The 24076-nt window shown below is 38.0% G+C and overlaps 2 protein-coding genes across 2 annotated transcripts; one reads left to right on the top strand and one right to left on the bottom strand.

Moving 5' to 3' along the window:
* Nucleotides 1–11424: 11424 nt before the first annotated feature.
* On the top strand, nt 11425–16731 carry MS3_00004935 (uncharacterized protein). Its single transcript, XM_051212925.1, has 4 exons — nt 11425–11766; nt 11804–12125; nt 12159–12454; nt 14802–16731. The coding sequence occupies exons 2-4, from the start codon at nt 11970–11972 to the stop codon at nt 15001–15003; spliced, it is 654 nt and encodes a 217-aa protein (XP_051068849.1). The 5' UTR covers nt 11425–11766; nt 11804–11969; the 3' UTR covers nt 15004–16731.
* MS3_00004936 (uncharacterized protein) lies at nt 12613–15010 on the bottom strand. Its single transcript, XM_051212926.1, has one exon. It carries the CDS (start codon nt 14653–14655, stop codon nt 14344–14346), a length of 312 nt encoding a protein of 103 aa, XP_051068850.1. The 5' UTR covers nt 14656–15010; the 3' UTR covers nt 12613–14343.
* Nucleotides 16732–24076: the final 7345 nt, after the last annotated feature.

The raw sequence follows: 24076 nt of genomic DNA, 5'->3' as shown, positions 1-24076 counted from the left end.
CTTTTGATTGCTTGACCTGTGTTGACTGGAATTGTGCATTTTGGTTGTGAATTGAAGCACTCTTCCAGAATTGAAAACACTGTGTTATAGAGCGACCAATTATTACCTTTTGAACGAATCTGTACGTGATCTATCCAGACAGGATAGAATAACATTTATTTGTGGTGATTGGTAATTTTCTTGCATCTTCTATCGACTTCTTGATTTATTGTAATTTAGATTTAATTGATTGAACAATCATTGATTGAATAGCCGGGTGATAATATTTGTTTAGGTAATGATTTACATTAAATTTATTATGAATTATAGAACCGCTAGTTACCCGATTACTTGTTCTGATTTCGACGGGAAAGGGCGCGTGTCTAAAGTCACGGGAGGCTATTCTTCAACATCCAAACCGTAGTTTGGATCCTACACCTATTACAAGCAAACTAGACAATTCTCTAATATACGAAGCCTACTCAAGACCCTATAATACCTGAAAAAAATAATAATACAAAAAAACGAAAGGGGCTCTAATAGCTTCGACAATAAAAGGAAGACAGCTAATTTTATATCACAATACTGTTTCTAGCACTATATTTTATTTTATAATCACACATAATCCCATACTCTCAGCTCCTTTCCGAATCGCCTCCATTCGTTAGTTGTAAGTCCACTCACACCTTGCTAACACTTATTTTCTTTAACCTATTAAAATGCTCTTTCTTAACAAATACCTTAATAAAAGAAAATTAGACTGAGTAATCATACCTTAAACATTCCTTCATGAATATTGGCTACTCTGCTTCTCGTCCTTTCTTTTACTTGCTCCCTCTTCCAGCCCCCTTGTGATATGGAACGAAAGATTTCATCCTGCACCATCCTCAAAGCCTTAGATATTCCAAAGGGATATAAGGTTGTGACATTTAGAAGCTCCCACCTTCAATGGACCTATCCTTGACCATCAGTTGCACATTCGCAACGCAACTTTCGTGAAGCGCGCCAACTGTAGTACTGACTAAAACCATCTACATTCATATCTTATAAATTATCAACCCAGTTATGTAATTTAATACAGTGTATATTGTATCATTTGTATCAATTTGATCTTGCCTGTAAACTGGCATGCCTCATGTAACAAACTGTTATTTGAGAATAAATTATTATTATTATTATAATTGATGAAAAGATTTGCATTCAACACTCTGACTGAGAAAACTCGATTTCTAGAAAATCATTCTGACTGGAGCAGTTCCTTTGCCAGTGATAACCTCTTAGAAACATTAGAAATATTCAATACTACCACCAAACCCACACTGGACACTACCATTTCCCCTAAAATTGCTTTTAAAACAATTAATCCCTATGTCAACCAAAAGACTAAGTTTAAGCTGCGAAAACCAAAAGGGACGTACTATACATCAAAGGACTTCAGTGCCCTGAACCAGATATACTCTGTACCTGAAAGAGTGCAAAGTCAACACAACAAACATAAACAGGCAGAAAAACTTACTACGCTCGCTGCTGCATCTAAAGCCAAAACTTTGCGTCGTCTCCTTGCAAAACGCAGATGAAGGAACGCAGAACACAAGATATACTCCTTACTGCACGGTGGTGTGAAATATTATGACCGAACTTATCGCTAAAGCAACAATGCTTGCTCATCAGGACACCGAAGCACCCATTGGTATCGCAGTAGACGCATCCGACTCAGCAATCGGAGGAGTCTTACAACAATGGGTTGACAAAAACTGGCAGCCATTGGCATTTTTCTCTAGACGGTTGCTAGACACCGAATCGAGGTACAGCATATTCGGTAGGGGACTCCTAGCTATGTATTGTGCTGTATGGCATTTTCAACACTACATCGAAGGCCGTGAATTTACCCTTTTCAATTACCGTAAACCGCTTACCTTTTCGTTAAGCTCTTACTCTGACAAGTACTCACCTCGTGAGTCTCAACAACTGGACTACATTTCGCAGTTTACTTCAGACATCCAACACACTTCTGTAGTAAACAATGTAGTCGCGGACACCTTGTCTCGAATAACTTCCTTGAACAGTTTCCAAGGAATCGACCTTCTGAAACTTGCCCAGCTTCAAAAAGAAGACACTGATCTTCAGCACAAGTTATCGTCTACAACCCTCAAACTACGCATCGAACAGTTGGGAACAGGTAAGGAAACCTTACTTTGTGACACATCTACAGGTAGGAATCGTTCAATCGTGCCGAAATATTATCGACGCAACGTCTTCAATACGTTGCACAAACTTTCACATCCATGTGTTCGTGCAACCATCAAACTTATAGCAGAACGGTTTTGCTGGCCTGGCATGAATAAAGACGTGAGGGAGTGGGCATGCTCCTGTGTAAGCTGCCAGAAACCTAAGGTGATTAGACACAATAAGTGTCCTTTAGGCTCATTTAATACTCTCGATGCTCGTTTCGACCATCTTCATCTGGATTTGGTAGGACCTTTACCAGATTCAAATGGATACTCTTATCTCTTAACATGCGTAGACCGTTTCACTCGATGGCCAGAAGCAGTACCTATCAAGAACACCACTTCTGAAACAGTGACCCACGCCTTCGTCGAACGATGGGTGGCAAACTTCGGCTGCCCTTCAACCATCACTACAGACTGCGGACGTCAGTTTGAATCTGAACTTTTCCGTCGTCTGACCACACTTTTAGGAATCACTCGATTCCGAACGACTGCCTGCCACCCACAAGCAAACGGGTTAGTAGAACGCTTTCACCGACGACTAAAAGCTTCACTATCAGCTGCAAACGTTTCACAGTGGACCGATGCTTTTCCACTCGTCTTACTAGGCATTCGCAATGCAATGAAAGCTGATATTGAATACACTGCAGCTCAACCGGTTTATGGAACGACACTTCGACTTCCAGGAGAATTCGTGGATCCTTCATCCTCTTCAGTGAACATGGATCTAACCTCCTACACGAACAAGCTTACAAACGCAATGCGTTCAGTTAAACCTGCTTCCACTCGAACTCAATCAACTGATGTTTCCGTTCAACCTGACTTACGATATAGTACACACGTCTTCGTACGTCAAGGCTCGCGTCGACGACCTTTCGAATCCGCATAGAAAGGACCTTTCAAAGTTCTTCAACGTGAATCTAAGTACTATATAGTCAACAAGAACGGAACAAACGATAGCATCAGCATCGATTGCTTAAAAGCAGCGTATTTAGCAGGAAATCCTATACACGTCGATTTTCCTTCGGTACTATCAAACGACACGACTCGTACACTTATAATACCTCAACCGACAGGCAACGCCCACGATGATACTTCGGCAGTATCAGAAAATAAACCTAAAACAACGCGTTCTGGAAGAAGAGTAAGATTTCCAGAACATTTAAACGATTATTGCACATAAGGCACAACTTGACATTTTATATTATCTCGATTTTTCTTTTTACCATATGTAATATTTTTTAAAAAAGACAATTTTCATATGCTTATATATTTTCATTTTTATTTCAAAACAGAACCAGACAAAAAACATTCTAAAAATCCTTTTTCGACTATATTACGTGTACTTGAATAATTTTTTCTGATTAGCGTTGTTTTAGCGAGTTAGTTTTCTACGGGATGGGGACGCTAACCCCATGCCCAACCCTCCTCCTTTATCCGGGCTTGGGACCGGCAGTAGCCCCCGGAGGGACTCCAGGCGGAGTTACGATATTACGTGTATATGAGTTTATTTTCCACTTTTTTCGCCGGTATTATGTTTTTACGCGCGTACGAGTTTATTTCGACATGAACTTACATTTTCTTCTTTCTTTTCCAGGACGGCTGGAAAAGAACGATGAAGTTTACGAGGAGCCGAAATTTTCATTGTACTTTTTTTCTTTTTTTACTATACTGTCCTTCATGGTCCTATAGAGTAAGGAAAGACGATCAGACGCTGCCAAACCTAGCAAGCTATAAGAAGAGTGTTTACCAGCGACAAAACTCGTTGGGCTTAAACTTCTGGCTGGCCACGTCTTAGGGTGTGACCTGTAGCGGTAAATAAATCCCCAAAATAAATAGCTCTGTAAGTTTTCGACATTGGATGGTGACCAGATTAGTTTTAGTGAACTCACCTAGCTGAAGGCGCTCGGTCATGCATCCGCACCAGATCACGAGTGAGAACGCCGTGCTCAACATTTACTGCAATCGCTAGCCAGACTAGATCAGACAATTCCGATATATTGACAATCGTTAAATACAACTTCTGATCTCCTCAATTCTGTCTTTTGATTTCTATTGGTGAGTACGCTTTATATTAGAAGGTGTTACTGGTTAAAGCATTGTCAAATACTGAATACTTGTGGCATCTCCAACTGGTACAATTGGTTATAATAATAATTGTTTCCATTAAACCAATCGCGTTCTCTTGACAAAAGTAGGTCACTATAAACTCGACGTGGTAGACGACTGGCGTAAACGCTGGAGGTTAGAGCTCAACACATAGAAATGCGACTGGTTATGTATAGGAGACACGTCTCTTAAAATAAAACTGACACTTAACAACCACACACTGCCCAGACTGGCATCAGTAACTGATCTAGTGGTAAATTACTCACACAGCCTTACTTTCCCTGAACACATCTCAGCCAAAGCATCTGAAATGCGGAAATTGCTTGGCTTCATTCTTCGTAATTTCTATCAACATGAATCTAAAATCCTTCTTTATAAAGTTTGTGTAAGATCTATCATTGAATACTGCTCGTTCTTATTTTCCAACCTACGCCTATCTGATATACCTAAGTTGGAAGTAATGCAACGAGACTTCACGCGTAAAATATTTAAGACTGACTGAGTCATTGACAACAGTTCCCGATGCCAAATCTTAGGAACAGCACTCAAAAACCTTACTTATTCCACATGTAATATAGCTCTTGCCCAAGACACACATGAATACGTCCTTCGAGACAAAGTATTCACTGTCAAAGTTGAGAAATACAGGTCAATAACTCGGGAAAACTTCTTCCTCATTAAGTATGCATTAATACTGAACAGTCTTCCCTATGAAATACGCATGGCAGGAGAATTACATACGTTTGTAAGACTTATTGATCAAGTTCTCACTTGCACAAATCTAGCACAAACGAGCAAATCTGCGTCCCACTCAGATATTATAAGCTCTCCACATGTATAGACCGAATTGCCTTATTTTCCTACTTTGTAGTTGTACTAGATAATTTTTCCACCCTAATTATTTTTCTTAAAGTAGACGGGTAACACACCGGGCCTATCGCTTTTCGGTCGCTAAGAGACGCTCACTACTACCCTAAAAAGTCAAAGGAACTGCACAATCGACTGCCTACTACCAGTGGTCTTGCACCTGTGGAATCTGTTACCCATCAGCCGGTTAGGATAGAACGAAATGACATCAACATTAAGTTAATTTGAGTTTCTTCTTGTCTATTCTTTATCGGATTTTCACTCTGCGGTACACTATGTTGACTTGCCATGAATATTATCTCACCACACATTACCTTATCTATAACTCATATATTTCTATATTTTTCCGCTTACTTTGGCAAACAACTACCCTACAATATACCCTTCTTAAAATCTACACTCTGATCGGCAAGCTATACTTTATACTACAGTCAATTAAAGCATTGCATCGATGACTTAACAACAGTCCACCACTTGTGACTGCCTGATAAGCTTGTAAAATGGTACTTATAGAAATAATGTTTTCCAACAGGATGTGAAACACAGAGCATTGTGTGAGGTATGACATATAACCAAAAATAAGCTTAACTGAGCCTAACATCACAAAAAGGGGAGGGTGGAGTTGCTGACCAGCAAGCATTGAAGGTGAGGGCGATGACTCCAAACCACCCACGTTTGTGGGGAAGAACACTTGTTTGCATCGGGTTCTTGATGTTTGGGGACAAGTCAGTCAATCTAAGGTTTTTCTGCCACGCTCACCACTCAGACTCATGTTTCCAATTTTATGCTGGATCAGCTAGTCTACTAAGACAACCCATAACATAATAACTCGGCTTTTACATTAAGACTGTGTGGCAGGCATCGGATGAAAAAAATCAGACAATAAAATACACAGTTGAAATCATGAGTCAGTTGAAGCTAGATCACTGTGGAAAACCTGGAACCACTGGATGGGCGTTTCGTTCTAGTATGGGACTCCCCAGCAGTGCCAATCCACGATCACGCTCTCCACGAGACTCGAACGTCGCCCAGTGCTTCCAGGTTTTCCATGGTAGACTAGCTTCAATTGACTTATGATTTCAACAATTGAGATTTCTAAAAAAATCTCCACATCACCCCTTCTAATAACAAAAGACATAGTTATTCGTTTTCCTAACACTGCTCTCTATATGCACTTTCTTTTCTGATAGACAGCCTTCCTTATTCCAACTCTGACTTCCCTTCCTTCATTTGAACTTACTGCACCTCACCAAATATCACAACTCATTGTTATTTATTACTGCATTCTCTTATCTGGAGCCTCTGATCATATTTCACTTTAGCTACAAGAGCTAGTACGAAATTAATCTAATAATTTATCATACTTCTGTCTGCTCCACTACAAAATGTTAAGTATTGTTTATCGTTCATATCCAAGTGCCTCGCTGCTCCTCGGTTTCACTTTTTTTTCAGGATCTTGCTCTGAGGGCACAGCTGTGGAACGTCTGACATCTGGAACAAACTAGACGTCCGTGTTTTCCCAAGGTCATAGTTCACACCAAGCGCTCTACAATTCTACTTCATAACAACTATAAACTTAAAAAGTTGCATTGCATAAATACTTAGCACGACCGAAATCCTAACATAATAATGTGGAGATTGGATCTGGTGTGTAACGTGGAAGCAATGCCATTTTGGGGAAGATTTTGACGACTACTCAGTATATCTGAAGGAATGAACCGATATTCACTTTTATAGATTATACTTATTTAACATGCATACTGTGGACCAATAAACGTTGTAATTTATAGATCATACCTGTAAAGATGGCGTGTACCTGCCATTGCAGAAATATATTATTATTATTATTAACAGGAGGTCAACAATGCCAAACGTGGTAACAACCGATGGAATGTAATGGCATGACCATGCATGCTTGATCACATCCCTTCGCTTGTCGTATCAAATATATTACTCTCTCCTGGCTCGAATTTGTTCGTCAGAAGTGCTAGTTGTCACATCTCTGATTATCACGATAGGACGAGCCAGTGTAGAAAAATGATGTGACTTCCACGTGACTGCCACCCTATTGAATTCAATTATTTCTTCCCGCCTTCCACATTGTTGACCTTCTGTTCATGCTAATTGTTAAGTATGAATTTTCCCAGTTATGTCACGTTCAGCTTTGAGGATTGTATGTTTAGGACCAATATCACGACAAACTAACGAATCAGAACTTATTCGATTAGACTACACTACGTTATTATGCATAGCAAACAAAACGTTTCTAAGTTTCTCGTATTAAATTATACCAAAACATAGATTCTGTGTTCAATTTGAACGGTTCTAATTTAAGAAGGAGAATACCTTAAACGGTACAGCTGTGCCATACAGTAAAGGGTTGCTCTAACACAAATCAGCGTGCTAAACAACAAAAGAAATAGTTAATAAACAAGAGTTCAACACCTGAGAATCAGTAAAATATTCCCAACAAGACGGGAACAGATGCCTATCTGCAGGGATTTCAGCAATCTTCCCAAGCAGACAGTCAAATGTTGAAAGTCACGCACTGAACCGTGCCGTGATCTTCAGCTAGTCAGACACGAATTTATTGCCAATAGTCCGGTAACCTGCAACAGAAATAATTGGTAGCAAAAGTCAAGTCTGTAGTCAGGGTCTCATGATAAAAGATCAGACGAAGAAAACTGAAGAACACAATGTGTGGTTAACGGGAGACCTGAATAAGGGTTAAGGTACATAGCAACGGGAAGAAACAAATAAATAACAATACTGTCCGATGAAATGCGGTGGAGGGGTTTTCAGCGTTTTCTGTGTTACAAAAACATTTTAAATACCCTTCCATTCTAGCATTTATTTATAATCATCATTAAGAGATCGGCATCAGGATCACCTGCAACTGTATCAAAAGACTGATCTAGACGTCGATGTGTCAAAATAAGTACAATGTAACCGGAGTTGTACTGAGTCAGTATATCACAAATATTGAAAAATGTCACTGATACTCAGAGCTTGACAGCGCCGTTGTCCGTAACGTTTTTATAATCGAGGATGTTGAACCTAATCAAACCAGAGGTCAGGAAAGAGAGAGTACGAAGTATATTCGATAGTCAGTTTATCGAGCAATTAGCTAGTTGTCGCAAGGGGACTGTAGCACGGTGCAGACAACGACGATCTGGTTTGGACACTTGATCGAGCGTCTTTAGCTAGCGTATGCCCAGCACAATTACCGGAGTCAGCAAGAATGTCGGAGAATTACAGAACCGTTTATCTTGAGGATTTATTTTCACATATTTGTCAGTCAGTATAACAATAAAATATGAGTAACAGATAGATAGACGGGCAACCAAACACAGACGTGTTAAAAGGATTCAGATACGGCAGTTCCAATCAACCACATGATCAAACACCAGTTAAATAAGTAAATTGATATTATGCCTTTGACTGTCGCATGATCTGTCAGATTTTATGTTCTAGAGTGACCATCCGGCTGTGTGGATCGAACAAGTCTATATTAAATACCATACTCATATTTTTCTACTAAATGGAGTAGTGTATCTCTTAGCCACTAAGGCTATATAGGAGGGAACTGCTGTATAATGAAAGTTTAAAATGGAGACATTCAGGACAGACCGTTTGTTCACATTTGTTGCCAGGAATGATCTACCAGCTAGTTTAGCTAAATCCATATCAGTAGAGAAGAGATGTAGCTATAAGAATAGTCCCTGATTGCACTTTGTGGACGTGGACATCAGAAGAAAGAAAAATCATAATATACTAGAAGAAATAACAAGAGACGAACAAGGACGTTCCAATGGGTTAAATTCTCTAGCTTGGACCAGCTACACATGATGCATGTCTCATAGTTTACCTACCATTATTACTAACGCAGACCAGTAGTTACTTCCTATCCGTCTTAATATCATCTTCATTTACCTTTTTGTTCCCTCAATTCCATCTTCTCACACATTACCGAACACGAAATTTTTTTATTTATTCTTGAAACAATCGTCTACGACCAGTATTGACATTGTTACTTTATTATTTTTGAATTGCAACAAACCAAAATCCTACCTGGTAATGTGACAGCTTCTGATGTCCAGAAACCCTTCTGCTCTGAGACAAACTCACTCACTTGAGTTGCAAACTGTTCAAATTTACAAATAATTACCAAACTGATTAGGATTAGTACAATTGAGTGGCCAGACTACTACCTGTTGGACATTATCCAATGCCTGGAATCGTACCAAAAAACAACGAGAAGCGTGCGCGAAGTCAGTCGGTTTAGGAAGGATTGTGACAAATGTTTTGGATATTGGCAGAGAATGATGCCAAAGTCACTCTAGAAGCAGAACGAAGTCATTTAAATAGATTTCGGGTATGTTATACAAATGTTCTGAGCATGCCCAACAGGTGATTGGAGATGGATGTGCAGATAGACTCTACCTGACCGGATGTAATCACAGTGACAGAAAATTGACTGATATGGTTTGTAGACAGTAGAAAATTTGTCTCGAGTTTCGTATTGGTAAAAGCCGATAGAATACACAAGCTCAAAAGAAGGAGTGGTTCTATTCACTAGAAATACTATCCTATTTACTGTTATTGATGACAAATCTCATGAGAATAGGACATACGAAATAGTCAGTTTCCGCAAAGGGCAAGAGCTGCTGATTGGTTTGGTCCACCTCATCCTAAACCATGAAGTGAACGAGGTCTTGCTGTGCGGTTTAAACACTTGGTCATCAAGTGGTCGATTTTTAGTCTTAGGAGACTTTAATGCAAATACGGTAGACTGGAGTAATCTGAGGATTGAATGGTCGGAAAATTCTTTCGGACTAAAACTAGTTAATACGATTATCACATTTTACCTAGTGCAACATGTGAAAAAAGCAACTAGGTCTAACTAGATCTTACATTGGCCCATTATAAGGATGACGTCACAAACCTCCATTATATGCCACCCTTAGGTAAAAGCGACCATGCAGTTCTGGTCTTTTATTTCCATATAGTTGTCAGTAACAAGCACATGTCAGTTCAAGCCAAATCAGACAAGTGAAAACCAAATAAATACGATACTATACGTTCAGGATCCTCAGTAGATTGGTCAATAGAACCGGAGTATCCACACTAGTGGAGGATGATTGTGGTAAAACTTGGGTAATCTTGAAATGCTTTAGCAATGTATATATCGTAGAAATGTCCTCCTTTTCAGTTCATATATCCCCCATGCACATACTGGACGCTGTGATAGTTGAGGAACTCGGTGGCTTTGGTCTTCTAAATGGGCTTGATATAGGCAAATCCATGGGACCTGATGAACTGCATCCTGGGTTGCTAGAGGAACTAGCTAATTTTGTCGCGAAACTTTTAAGACTATTTTTTAAGACTGTCTGTAACCCAGGGTCGATTACCAAAAGACCGGAGTAATGCCATGGTAAGTCCTATCTTTAAAACAGGCAAGAGACATAAACCTGAGAACTTTCGACTAGTAGGTCTAATCATAGTGGTTGTTAAAATGTTGGAAAAGAGTATTCAGAAGGAGTTGCTCAAGTATCTTGACGAGAGCTAGATTCTTCCTCAAAAGCATCATGGCTTTAGAACAAGTTACTCATGTCTCACAAACTCACGAGTAGCCCGTGAAAGTTAGTGTGCTCTTAAATATAAAATGCTCTTTACAGATGTAGCCTTAATTGATTTCAGCAGGACCCTTGACGAAATCCTTCACAACCGGCTGTGATATAAGTCAATTAATATTGGGATTGGGGGCAATTTGTTAATATGGACAAACAACTTCCTATTTGGGTGTCAACAAAGAGTATGGATGAACTCGAAGTTGTCTAAATGCGAAACTATGCTTAGCAGAGTGTCTCAAAGCCATTGCTGGTCCTCTTGTATGCAAATAACATTCCTAGTCTCTTATCATCATAGGTTTTGTCATATGCTGAGGATATCAAGATATGTAGAGCAAAATGAAGTAAATGCGATAGTTTAGAGCTTTAAAATTACTTGGAGAATTTGTAAAGTTATGGTCTACTTCTATAGTAGAACTGCTCCAGTAATAGACTTAATCCTAAAATTATAGATTTGTCGTGATGTAACTGCCTAACCTTTAACATTTTATGTGAAATTCACATCCTTGTCTACCTTGACTCATCGTATTGTAATAATCATCAATACATGATGAAGAACTCATTTAGGCTGGACAGAGTACAATATATTTAACATGGATAAAGGTCACGTTGCACAAGTATGACCAAACCTGCAAGCCCAAGCCATGCCATCCAATCAGTCGAATTTTAATCAATTGAATTTATTCTTCCCGACTTCTTAATCGTTGGGTTTTTCTCCGAGTCAAATGTTGAATATCTACTCTCTCAATTGTCTCGTATTCCACTTTAAAGATCATAGTTGGGATCCAGTGCCACTACAATCTATCCAAATTGTTTGATATTTGGCAGTTACCGATAAATGACTCAAAAAAAGGATTGGACATTAGAAAAGAAACAGCGCCGTTTACGAGTCTAGTTTTTGGCCTTAAATTCACATTATTATTAGTTGTTGTCAACTTATATTATTACAACATGTAAGTTAGCCTCTGTGTTTTAGACACCTCAACCTAGATTTAACCACGATCTAATTTCAATGTATATTCCGATTGTTTCTGCCTTATAAACCAAATATAAAAGACAATTGGTTACATTTCTTCTTGTATTCCCAGATTACTGTACTGAGTTATTAGATTTTTCGACGAAATTTACGCTCATTACCGACTAGAGGACCCACTACATGCCGAAGAAACTCGGGACATGTCCGAAATCATTGGAGGCTCGAGAAAGACGAGCCGAAAAGAAGCGAGAAGAGCGAGAAATCACACTAAAAAAGGCTGAGGATGAGTATTGGAGAGATGATGACAAACATTTGAATAAGAAACAACAACGGAAAGTGAGCTTTTAGTTCATGTAATGTACACTACAGGAAGAGAAAGACTCAAAGCGTCTGGAGCTAATAGAGAGAAAAAAGGAAAAAGAAAGGCTATATAATGATGAAATCGCTGGTTTCAAGTCATCTAAATCCACAGTCACTAAAGAACAACCGTCAAAGCTTACACAAGCGCAAATTGCTGAAGCCCAAAAGAAACTAGAGGCTCAGCTATCAGCTTTAAACCAAACTACTCAGAAATCTGAACCTGCGGAATTGACTCCTAACCCAAACCGAACTGAGAAAGATGGTTTAGAAGCTCGTACCGTTGAAGAAGCTATCACCATACTAAGGTATTCGTTTGATACCTCAAGTGAATGACGTTTTATCAAACCTCATATATAGAGTGTCCCACCATTATGCTATCACCATTAGTATTTTCAGGTCATCAATGCAATTTAAAGCTGAACATAGATTTAGTCGGTTTATTGTTCTATGAATCTTCTCCAATGACTTTTGGAGATTGAATGGTGTCTTGTCGAATTACTTTGTGGGAACGATTTTTGATGTGTTGCCCAATCGATTTCTTAGCTAACTGACTCACATGATGTTTGATATAGGTATAGGAAAAACATACATGGTCTAAATTTGTTTGCGAAATCTTGGAGGCATTCATTCCTTGTTTTCTCCAATCCATCTCAGAACCTCTTTTATTCCTTGTGTACTGTTTTAGTAAAGAAACTAGAACTGATTGACCGATTATATTTATCTTTAGAATGTTTTCAACCAGTGTTAGATCCTCCGTATGGATAGTCAGTATTGATATCATAAAATTATGGGTAAGATTTTTCATCGTGTGTAGCAAGTAGAAAGTCCACATGGATGATATTGAATGGTAAAATGTAGCAAGAATAAAAAATGCATGAGTTACCAACTATCGCGTCTGTACAGTGTATTTATCTTTTCCAATTAAGTGGTGATGATAACAGTTTATTAGTAGTCTCTCTATGCGGTAGGTAGTTGTCATTACCAGAATGATTGATTATTTGTCAGTTTATTAGATTTTCCACTTCTTTCTTGTAGTTTTTAAACTACCCGCTTCGTATTAGTCAATTGAGCATTATGATTGCAACCAGTGGTACTTACATAACGCTTAGTAAGCTTCTGCTCGGATAAATTTCATTTTTCCTTATAGGTGTATTCATCTGAACGTGTTGCAATTTTAGTTTAGTGCCTGTCTTAATATATCGGGTCAAACAGTGTATACAACCCACTTCCACCATGTATTTAGATCACCTCTCTATTTCTTGTAACTAGTTAAATTATATCCATCAATAAAACCTATTATGATTACAACCTATGCGGAAGTTACAATATCTCATTGAATTCAATCCTAAAAGCATCAATGTAAATTGAAATGACTTATTTATTGTGGTAAATACCACAATTTTAATTCTTATTATTGGCACAAACTGTATTATTCGATTGAACATAGCTCGAAGCCCAATCTACCTGCCTTTGTTTTGGAAAATAAGTAGTTGTAGTAGTACTACTACTATCCTCCAAGCTATACACATAGCCCAAAGTTTAGTAAACAGGTGTACTAGCATTTGGTTAGGGTGTAGAGTACTTATACGAAACTCTGTACCTACACCCACTCTTAGTATCAAACCGTCGCAAGTAGTTGAGAGGTTCGTGTATCTAAGTAGCTGTTTAAGTGCTGGTGGTGGCGTGAGCGATGGGATAAACTTACGTATGATGGAAGCCAGAGTGGCGTTTACTAGTCTGGCCCATCTTGGACACCTTCATAATGTCAGTGTGGTTGTTAGAGATTGAGTTTGTAACGCATCAGTGAGGGCAGTTTCGCTCTATGCTTGTGAAACCCGACCTCTCCGATTTGATGATGTGAAGCAATCATCATTGTCTGGGAAGTATTAATGACATTCAGTAGTAACACTATGTTGGTAGTGGGATGGTCCGGTCACAGTGGTGACTTCACCATCTCAAAACACCGACTTCTGTGGCTTAAACGTCGTCCCAACAAATTCCATATCGTTCGTTGTTTTTCAACTCTTCGACTGGTTGGAAAAAGTTTAGAGGTGGTCGGCGTACATGGTACCGTGATATGAAAGAGCGCTGTATAGGACTGGCATCCGTTGTCCCCTAACGACTCCCTGGTTGGAGTCCTAGAGATAGTGCAACAGCGACCTAAGACGTTATCAAAAATGGACCAGAAGAAAAACTAGTGCTGGTCCTGCCGTAGTGTTTTAGTCCCTTGATGTAAGTGTGAGGAACTTCTATCACTAAAAGAATCCTTCCTGGTTGTATTTTTCCTAATTAAACTGCTTCTTTCATTAATATTATTTTTCCTTCCACTCTCATACATTAATTCCTGTCCATTATTCTTTTTTCTATTATGCTGACCATTATCTTCACAATCATATATATATTTAGATGCCCCTTTGTACCAATATTTGTGCTTAACTAAGTAAATTAAATAATTGAAATGTACATAGGTTGATTTTAAGAAATCTCGGTGATTACGAAGGAGCATAAAACATAGATTCAAGGCTTTCAGGCGATAGTCTTAAAACAATCAAATTAAATATGCGTACACAATTACCGAAGCTTATTTGCCTTCTGCTTCTTATTTTCATAAAAGTTAACATTCCTTTTTTAACCTCGTTTCTTTTCCTCTAGTTTTAACGGTGATGGTGATCGACATCCAGAGAAACGTTTAAAAGCTGCTTATCAGGCATTTGAAGAGCGTTTGATGCCGCAGCTGAAAGCTGAAAACCCAAACATGCGACACTCACAGCTTAAACAGTTAATATTTAAAATGTTTCAGACATCACCAGAAAACCCTAAAAACCAACATAATTCATGTTACAATTCCAAATAAGTTGATGCATAAAACTGCACTATTCTTTTTCTTAAAATAGTTATTTCGAGTTTGAGACCACTACTGAAGAGTTACTTTAATATGTCAACCCAGAATTACTTTACGACTTATCATGTACTTAAATTATTATTAGGGCCGGTTAGTTTGCATATGTTTGTATCTGTACTTTTAAGCTTGTGCAACTTGAATCTGTCAGTGTTCGGGTTTTTTTTTATTGAAATTCGATAAACAAATGAGAATAAGCATATATACATTTAGTGGCTTTGTGTTATGTCTCACGTGGCAGCAACTAAATTAGGGAAAGCGAAATAAACCTTAATTTATGGTCAAATAAGCACATGATATAGTTTTAGTGAGAAACTATAACCAGTGGAGTTTAACCATATGAAGCGGGAGGCAGTTACCCACTAATAGTATTGGACGATGGTTGGGAAGTATGGAGAATCGATTAAATTTGGAAATGTTAACTATCAAATGCCGACGGAATAATGTAAAGGCTGAGTTATAACTATGCGACCTGAAGCCTTTGGGTTTGATCTATGGTGGGTTTGTAAATGCACATTTTTAAGGAGTCCCGTAGTAAAACTAAATATCTATCTGGTGCTTCTTAGTTTTCAATGGTTGTCTAAATGTAATCAATCTGTGGTATAAACCATATAACAGAAAAGCATTAAGTTACTGTTAGTTTGAGCTTATTAAAAATAGTAGGGGTCCTGATTGTAATCTGAAAGATGAGGAATATTTATTTTATCGATAACGCATGCTAATTTAGCTCGTAAATAACTGGTTTCATATTTGGTTTGGTTTACTTTATTATTTCTTAGAGTTCACTTTTTGACTTATTGTAATAGACTGAGTCAATACTTTGTCAGTGGTAGTTAGGTAGATTGAAAAATGTCCGAAGAAATTCCAACAGCTTGGATTTTTATCTTTGGCTAGGGATAGTTCAGTTGGAGATGGTATTTCTCAGGAAAAAGATATCACTTGACAGTTTTTAGTTATAACAACCATACTTAGAGGGTTCAAGAAGTAATGATGTCAGTGATTGTGTAAATTACTTCAGACATAGAGGATCTTTGAACGCTTAAAACCTCACTGAAGTACCGATCGTTCCAAAAATTAGGCCTTGTCGTCTACTTATCCATTGATAATTGGACTATCTATATAGTTCTATACAAATGTATTATTTCCATCAGACTTTAAGATCTGTTTTTTATCCCACTAGGTGGAATTTTTGACCCAATCTGCAATGTTAGATTACAAAGGTTATTAAAACTTCTTTAGTAACTAATGCATGTATAGGTACAGGTGCATTCGCCAATCTTAAGTTATTTAAGTAAATTATGTAAATAATAGAAATTAGTGGTATCCTTGATATCTTTTTGCTATATGAATCATAATCCTTGAGAATGTTGGTTTCAAATGTTATGCAATACAATGAAGAGGCCGTCTGGTTGTTATCTAAACATTTATTGTCTAATATTAAATCTGTTATCAATTTGATTCATGAAAACTGTTGTCTGCAAATACATGATGTTATCTAATTTGATAATGGTCAATATTTGCTTACTGAGAACATATCAAACGCCGCACATATCCCTTAATTGTGCCTAATAGTGTTATAATCATTGAGATTTAACATGGAATTATTCGCGGAAGTTATTTAAAGGAATCAAGTATATTGATTTCGAAGTGGTGTTTTTTTCTTCAAACGAATGCTTATTACTTAGAGTTACTGGCACCCGAACATGGAATATATTTTCTATTTAAATCTAAAATCAGTCTAAGATTCTCCGCATCAAACTTAAGTTTAGTTAAGATTATAGTACTGCGGTAAGGGACTTTAACCCGAAAAGTCGAATTATTTTACAAAAGAATTATAATTTTGTTTGTTCGAATACATTTACAAGATTGAAACGTAGTATAGGTTTGTGGTAGATGGATATATACTATCAGATTTTAGAGTAGTCCTTATCTGTTGAGAATCATCCTGTATGTATTATGACTGGAGATCAGTTGTCATGATTTAGACGTCTAATATCGGCTTTTGTAAAAAGTTACATGGTAAACATGTCAGCTTATTCAGATCATAGTAAATCATTTGTCGAGACCGTCTTTCTTGTCGATTGTGGTTCACTGAGGTTTGTAGTGCGTAAGTAAAGTGTTTTACTAGCTGTTAGTTCAATTACCATTGCATCAAATCAATATCTTTGGGGTGAAAAGCTGTAAAGTCAGTGGTTGAGGGATAGCTGTTGTTTATATTTCGAAACTCATGTTTACAACCTTGGAGGGAGATAAATCCATTCGAGATAGAGTTCAGTTAAGAGCAGCAATACTGGGATAGAGGTAATTTCAGTCAAACATTCCCAAATAAAAGGAAAACGTTCCTTAGATCCTACCGTTAGACACTGACAAAAATGGTTGTAAATGTGGCTATTATTCACCCAGAAAGCCAGTGCGAAAACAGAAAGTTGTTGATGCTCTCGAAATTAAAACTGAACGACAATGCAAACATATATACATAATACATGTGGCTGGAAATCTGTGTTCAGAATCGTGTCATTCATCGGGTTCATATGACCTTGTTAGTAATTTAGCATCTATCATATTCAAATCTTACCTGTTTTCCAGACTATGTATATGATTGCCATTAAGTGGTTGGGTATACTCACACGCCTGTTCATATGTTCTTAATTATGGATTTACTTGTAAAAAAAACAAGATTCAATTCAAGATAGATTATTCGAAATAATTTAGACGTCATGAAACACCTGATTACTGACTGAAGATGTGCGTAGTAGACAAGCCTTGTCTGTTTGCTAATTTGTTTGTATTCCTTCAGTCAAACAGTATCCGGAATCAGTAGTTATATGATAATTTGAATCAATATCTAGCACATATATCTTACTTGATTTAAATCTAACATTTTCCCCGATGACTTTGCACTGTATGCGCTTAACAGTAGCTTGTTTGGTTTCTGTTCTCGATTTTTGTCTGTAATTTCTTAGTCATCTCATTTTTAGTTGATCTGATACGAATTGATGTAAACTAATTTTATTATTTCGGAAGTATTTCAGCTTCATACCCTGGAATTAGATCATCAGGTATGAATTGTAAGCTAAACATGTCATATAAGATTTTGTTTTTCTACAAATATCTGTTAAGATTTTTAGAATTCCGCCGTACAGAACACTCATTAGAGCAATAATGCGGGCATTATTTTCCTATTAACGCTAAATATCAATACCGGTCATAATTAAGGGAAATAGGCCAAGATTGTATTATCTCATTGTCAAATACAAGAAAATACCATTAAATCCCTGTAAGTATACTAGGCTTTTAGATGTTCCTGGAAGCAGATTCACCAGCGAATACTCATACGCCAATCTAAGAATTAGCAATTATTAGATATTCTTAGTTAAGATATGGGGAAAGCTAATCATGAAACTTGGGTGGTGACTCTCTCTAGTAAATTAGTCTGTACACATTTTAATGTTTCCTTCAGATATTTACTTTGTGATATTTCTGTGTGGCAACGACCATGAGTTATTTTCTCACTAAATTAAGTGTTGAGATGTATTTTAACGTTTATAATTTATACCTAACCCCCAAATGCCCTGGTACGGCCGAGAGTGGGGAGAGTCCGCTCTCCAAATGCTCTCACATGGTCACGCGTATATAGCCTCTGCCAGTGAAGTCCTACTCACTGCCTTCTCGTGGCGGGGGTGTTGCTTACGAAGATGAGAGGACGAAAAGCGAATGTCCGGCGCTTTAATCGGATTCCAAACCACTGGTGCACATTGGCTCCAGTATCCTGCGGGAACAATTGGCGTATGAGCCAAGCAATAACGAGTGGTGCACAAAGTATACGAAGCTGCTTACGTGAGATGGAGATCCGTAAGGATTTTGTGACAAAGCAAAGCACAAAATGGAACAACGGAGTTACTATATTTGAAACGCGTCGTGTCCCTGTGCATTTAGTGTGTGAGGTAAATCGGTAAGTTTAGATGACGAAATAAAGTATAGTTGAGTAAGCGGACAGCCCGTATAGCTCATAAGTACTCTTGGTAGAGAAATCGAATGGAAACTACAGATTCTGTGTCAATTTTAAAGAATTAAATAACAGAACTGAAACCACGTGCAATGCCAACCGTGTCGGGAATACTAAATCGCTTGGAGAATGCTACAGTGTTCATAGTGCTGGATTTGCGGTCAGGTTATTGGCAGTTGAGCAGTTGAAACAAGAAAGTATCTACTGTACGTGATAAAAGTATCAATTTAAACGAATGCTGTTTGGGTTGGTGGGTGCAATGTTTGCGTTCAGAAAATTAATGACGCTGCTGTTCAGGGATCTAGATAACGTCGAGGTGTTTGGTTACGGTGTAATTGTGTACAGACATAGAGAAACAGACCACATCGAGCATGTGGAAGCGGTCTTAAAGCGAATTGAGGAAATTGGACTTCGAATTAATAAGGATGAGTCGCAGGTAGCGGAAGTAGCGTCACGTTGTTGGGGCATAAATTGGAAAAAATAAGATCACTACCGTAGAAAATTCTAACCGTAAAGAACATTACCGTACCTAACTAGGAAAGAAAATTGAGAAACTTCCTGAGGATGGCGGCGTGTTGCGGTCGGTTCTTCAGGAACTTCAACGAAACAGCAGCACCACTATATAATTTGTTAAGTAACACTTGGTCTACGTGGCCAGAGACCGCCCAACAAACTTTCGACCCGAACAAAAACCTGTTAGGCGACCGCCAGATGACGCTCAGATTGCCTGAATTCGAGAGACCGTTTACAGTGACTGCAGATGCAAATGATCATGGTATAGGTGCCGTCTTGAGTCAGTCACTTAGAGTAGCAGTGTACGCGGGTTGCGTCCTCACATCCTCTGAACGGAAGTATTCAACGATCAAAAAGGAATGTTTAGCAATTGTCTGGGCAGTGTAGAAATGGAGACCGAATATTCTAGGTAGACGATCCCCTGTTAAGATTGACCACAAACCCCTGCAGTTGTTGGAAACTGCAAGAGACCTCATGAGGAGTTGATGCAGTGGATGATATGTCTACGCGAGTACGACTTCACTATCGGCCACGTTCCAGGAAAGGAAAATGTAATGGCGGACTGCTTGCCAAGATCGGACATGGAAGCTGAGGTTCCATTCACAACATACTCAGTGAACAGTATAGAGGGAGACCCACTAAAACTTGTAGGGCGCTACTAACTGGATGTTACCCAAGCTGCCAACTTTGGGGAAAATTTGGTCCATTTTGGGGAATCCACTATAGTAAATTTTGGGAAAATGAGACGGTAAACTCAAAATTTCCCCAAAGCTGGCAGCTTGGGTACTTTTAGACCGAGGACTTCAATTTTCTTTTTCTAGGATTCTCGCAGAGCTGGATGGATTGTTTTTCCTTGGAATTATTGAAGATAACTCAATTTTGAACTATTAACATATAAACTGTGAATTTCATGCTTTATGATAAGACTTGAGTTTAACTTATTCATGGTATTTATGACCATATTCATACAATAATTCATCATCATATAATTACATGTATTCATTTTGGCTATACGATCAAGCCATGCTCTGTCATTTTTAAAACCACACACTGTCATATTCTACGAAGAATTGCATTTCATATCTGTATTCTGTTCCTTGAGTAATATATAGTTATATTGTGTTTGGATACTATAACCCACGTACTTTCTGTATTTACAGGATCTATTCACACCTCTACCTAATATCAAGAAATATATATAACCGTGTATGATAAAGCACTATACACACTACTTTATGAACTATCATTTAAATCTGTGAGTCTGTCATAGTTTTTATTCAAAAAGCTGTTTCACATATTTGTTTATAAAGCAACATAATGATTTTAGACGGTAATAATCTTTTAAACTATTTATTTCTGCACCTCCCAATTTTTACTAATGCGGACTTTCAGTTTATATATGCATCATATACCGTACTCACTTTGATTGTTTGATACTAATTATCGACATTTCTAAATTGCTTTATTATATAAGGCTAACTTTCGCTGTAATATATATGTTAAACTTTACAAACGTGCTCCTTGATGTATTATTTTACCTCCACACAGATAATGACATACATACTACATCGCCATTACTATATTTCTGCCATTCTCATCTCTCGTTTTTGATACCTTCACTAATCGTCACGATACATTCACTCTTGGTTAAAACATAGGTTTTGATTTCCAGACTATCTTGAGCTCTCGGCATTGATTTTTTCACCTATTTCTATTTCCAACATTTTGTTCAATCCATTTGCTATGCGTCACTTTCTTATCATGCCACAAAAGAAAATAAAGACACCTACTTCTAGGCGTCCAGCCAAACTTAGGAAAACGGCACAATTTAACACCACTACTGACACGATTTCCGACAGTTTCAAGGAGACGAGCCACTCCGTTCATCCGGAAGCAGACAAGCTTTTACCAGATGTCTCCATTCCAGACATGTTGAAAACTCTGCTGGTAAACAGTGATGATAATCGCAACTGCAATCATATGGATGATATAAAAAAGTTGCAAGTAGACATGAAAATTCTCAATCCGCTTAAATATCTCATCAACCCCAACCTCACAGAGACTCCAGATCAAATGAATGACATAAATATTTTCCTAGATCGTGTTGCATCCGAGGTATTTGAAGGAATAAGACGATCTAGCAATGCAATGGTGTTTATTATACCGGACACATATACCCTTAAAAATATCAAATCTAGTCTGCTTAGATCCAGCAATACGACACACCTTCCATGTGTATTCACAAGATTAAAAAGAAGTCGACCTGGTATGCACTCACGGATCTTGTTTAAATTCAATTCATCTGTAGACGCCAGTGAATTTTTAACTTCCTCCAATTCACTGAAACAAAAACAGATTTTCAAGGAAATCAAGATTCTTCTACATAGAACAGCATGCCTGCGAAAATCAGGAAGAGATAACTACAAACCACCAGCGTCAAACTCCTGAACGCATCATAATCCTAACGGCTGTAAAATTAAGTTCGATTCTAAGAGGATGTCTAGCTTTACAAGTATGCCGCCACCGAAAAACTCTTCTGAGTCTCCTAAAGTTAAAAACCCAGAAGAAAGTAATCACGATGTAGGTGGTGTCCATCCTCTTAAGAATGTTGACTTAGATTCAACCCGAAGTAGTTGTACTGATGAAGAATGGGATAACACAGTCCAAATCCCTGTTAGTGCAACACCCATTTACAATAACTGTGCAACAGATAATAGGAAAACTATTCATAACAGTTATATAACTGACCACACACTTAACATCGATATATTCGAACATTGCAAACCATCCTAAGTATGTTTAACAGCACACCATCCTCTCCAAGTTATGAAGAAGCCGAAATTAACCACAAACCTTTGAAATAAACGTCTGGAACATGTTACTCATACGTCAGATATAAATAGTAATCTGAATTGTCATTGGCCACTTGGTTGCACACATAGACTAGATAGCCTTCTTAGTCCGGCTCCCAATATGTACACTATGCCTTTATCAGATGTTATATATAACAGCGATCAGAAGACTTTTTGTAATTCCGCCGGCTTTACTACCGGCAACGGTAAACATATTTCACATGATGACAAAGTGGTTGAATCTATTTCCCCTCGCAACACAACTCTAACCTTAGCCAAACCTACAAGTATTCATACGACTTATACCCTAACCTGCTCCACCATGATAACTCTGAGTTTCTGTTAAGTTTATCGAAGCGTCCAAGTCACCTGATTGAGATACGCGCAAAACCGAAGTTTCCAAAACAACGATTTGTCTACAATAGCGGTTCTGAACTTGTGAGGTGTCTAGGCATTTAAACGCGTCCTTCAAGAATGAATCTAACAAAGGCTTCGATAGTACAAAGGACAGCTGATAGCTGTGTCTAAATTTGACAACAGTTTACGAACAACCGAAACCCGAACCAAGAGCAAACAATATAGGTACTGTTGCGTTTAAACAAATGCACAAAACTGTGGATAACGGCTACAGAGATTGAGATACAGTTATAATTATAAATACAATGATAAGTACAATAAACGTTATAAGTATGTGTGAACATTTCAGAATATTACAGTAAAACTTGCGTTACAACATAAGTGTGAAAATTGTTAGGAATACAACTGCTTACTGAATGTAAATAAGTAGTATAAGACAATATACAAAAGAGTAGAAAGGGAACAAATAGGAACAATGTGAGACAAATATAGCAGTTTCTCATTCTTCGTTCAGTGCCCGTTCTCTGTCCAATGAGATTTCTCATCTTAAAACCCTTTTGTTCCTTGCAAATCCAACCATTGTACTTATTACGGAAACGTGATGCGATTAATCTGTATCCGATCACTACTTGAATGTAGATAACTACGTTTTCTTTACAACCGATAGATGTTATGGAATAGGAGGCGGTACAATTATCTATGTCCGTTCAGACGTTCAAACATACAAATTTGAGGGTAAATCCCTTGATGCGATATACGACTCCACTTGAGTTACTGTAAACTGTGGATCCCAAAATTATTTACTGGTGGGATGCATATATAGACCATCTCATGAGGATACTAAGTTTGACAGATTACTAACAAATATCTTTTCCATTGCTTCGCACCAACCGCATACTTTTAAAATCATCGGAGGTGATTTTAATCTGCCAAAAATTACATGGGGCTTGACTCCGGTACCAGGTCGATATAACAAGCTAGTTGAGACACTAGAAATTTGTGGATGGGTCCGACGGGTCTGAGAACCGACTAGGGGGGAATAATATACTTGATCTATTGTTTACAATCAACATAGACTCTATCTCTGTGCATATCAGTCATGAGTTTTTTATGAGTGATCATAGAGTTGTATTGAGTATTATTCACTCTTTAAACGCCATACAATTGAACTCCAAAGCTTCAGTGATGTGCCAGAGCAGACATTTTGATCAACAAACCTGGAAAAGGACTGAGACTCTTATCCAACGTCTACCATGGGAAACTTATTTTACCACAGATAGTGTTGAAATTGCGCTTGTCA

The sequence above is a fragment of the Schistosoma haematobium genome, chromosome 3 (genome assembly GCF_000699445.3).
Source record: "Schistosoma haematobium chromosome 3, whole genome shotgun sequence".
Taxonomy (NCBI): Eukaryota; Metazoa; Platyhelminthes; class Trematoda; order Strigeidida; family Schistosomatidae; genus Schistosoma; species Schistosoma haematobium.
The sequence above is the reverse complement of the archived record's forward strand: the minus strand, read 5'-3'. Positions and strand labels throughout refer to the sequence as shown.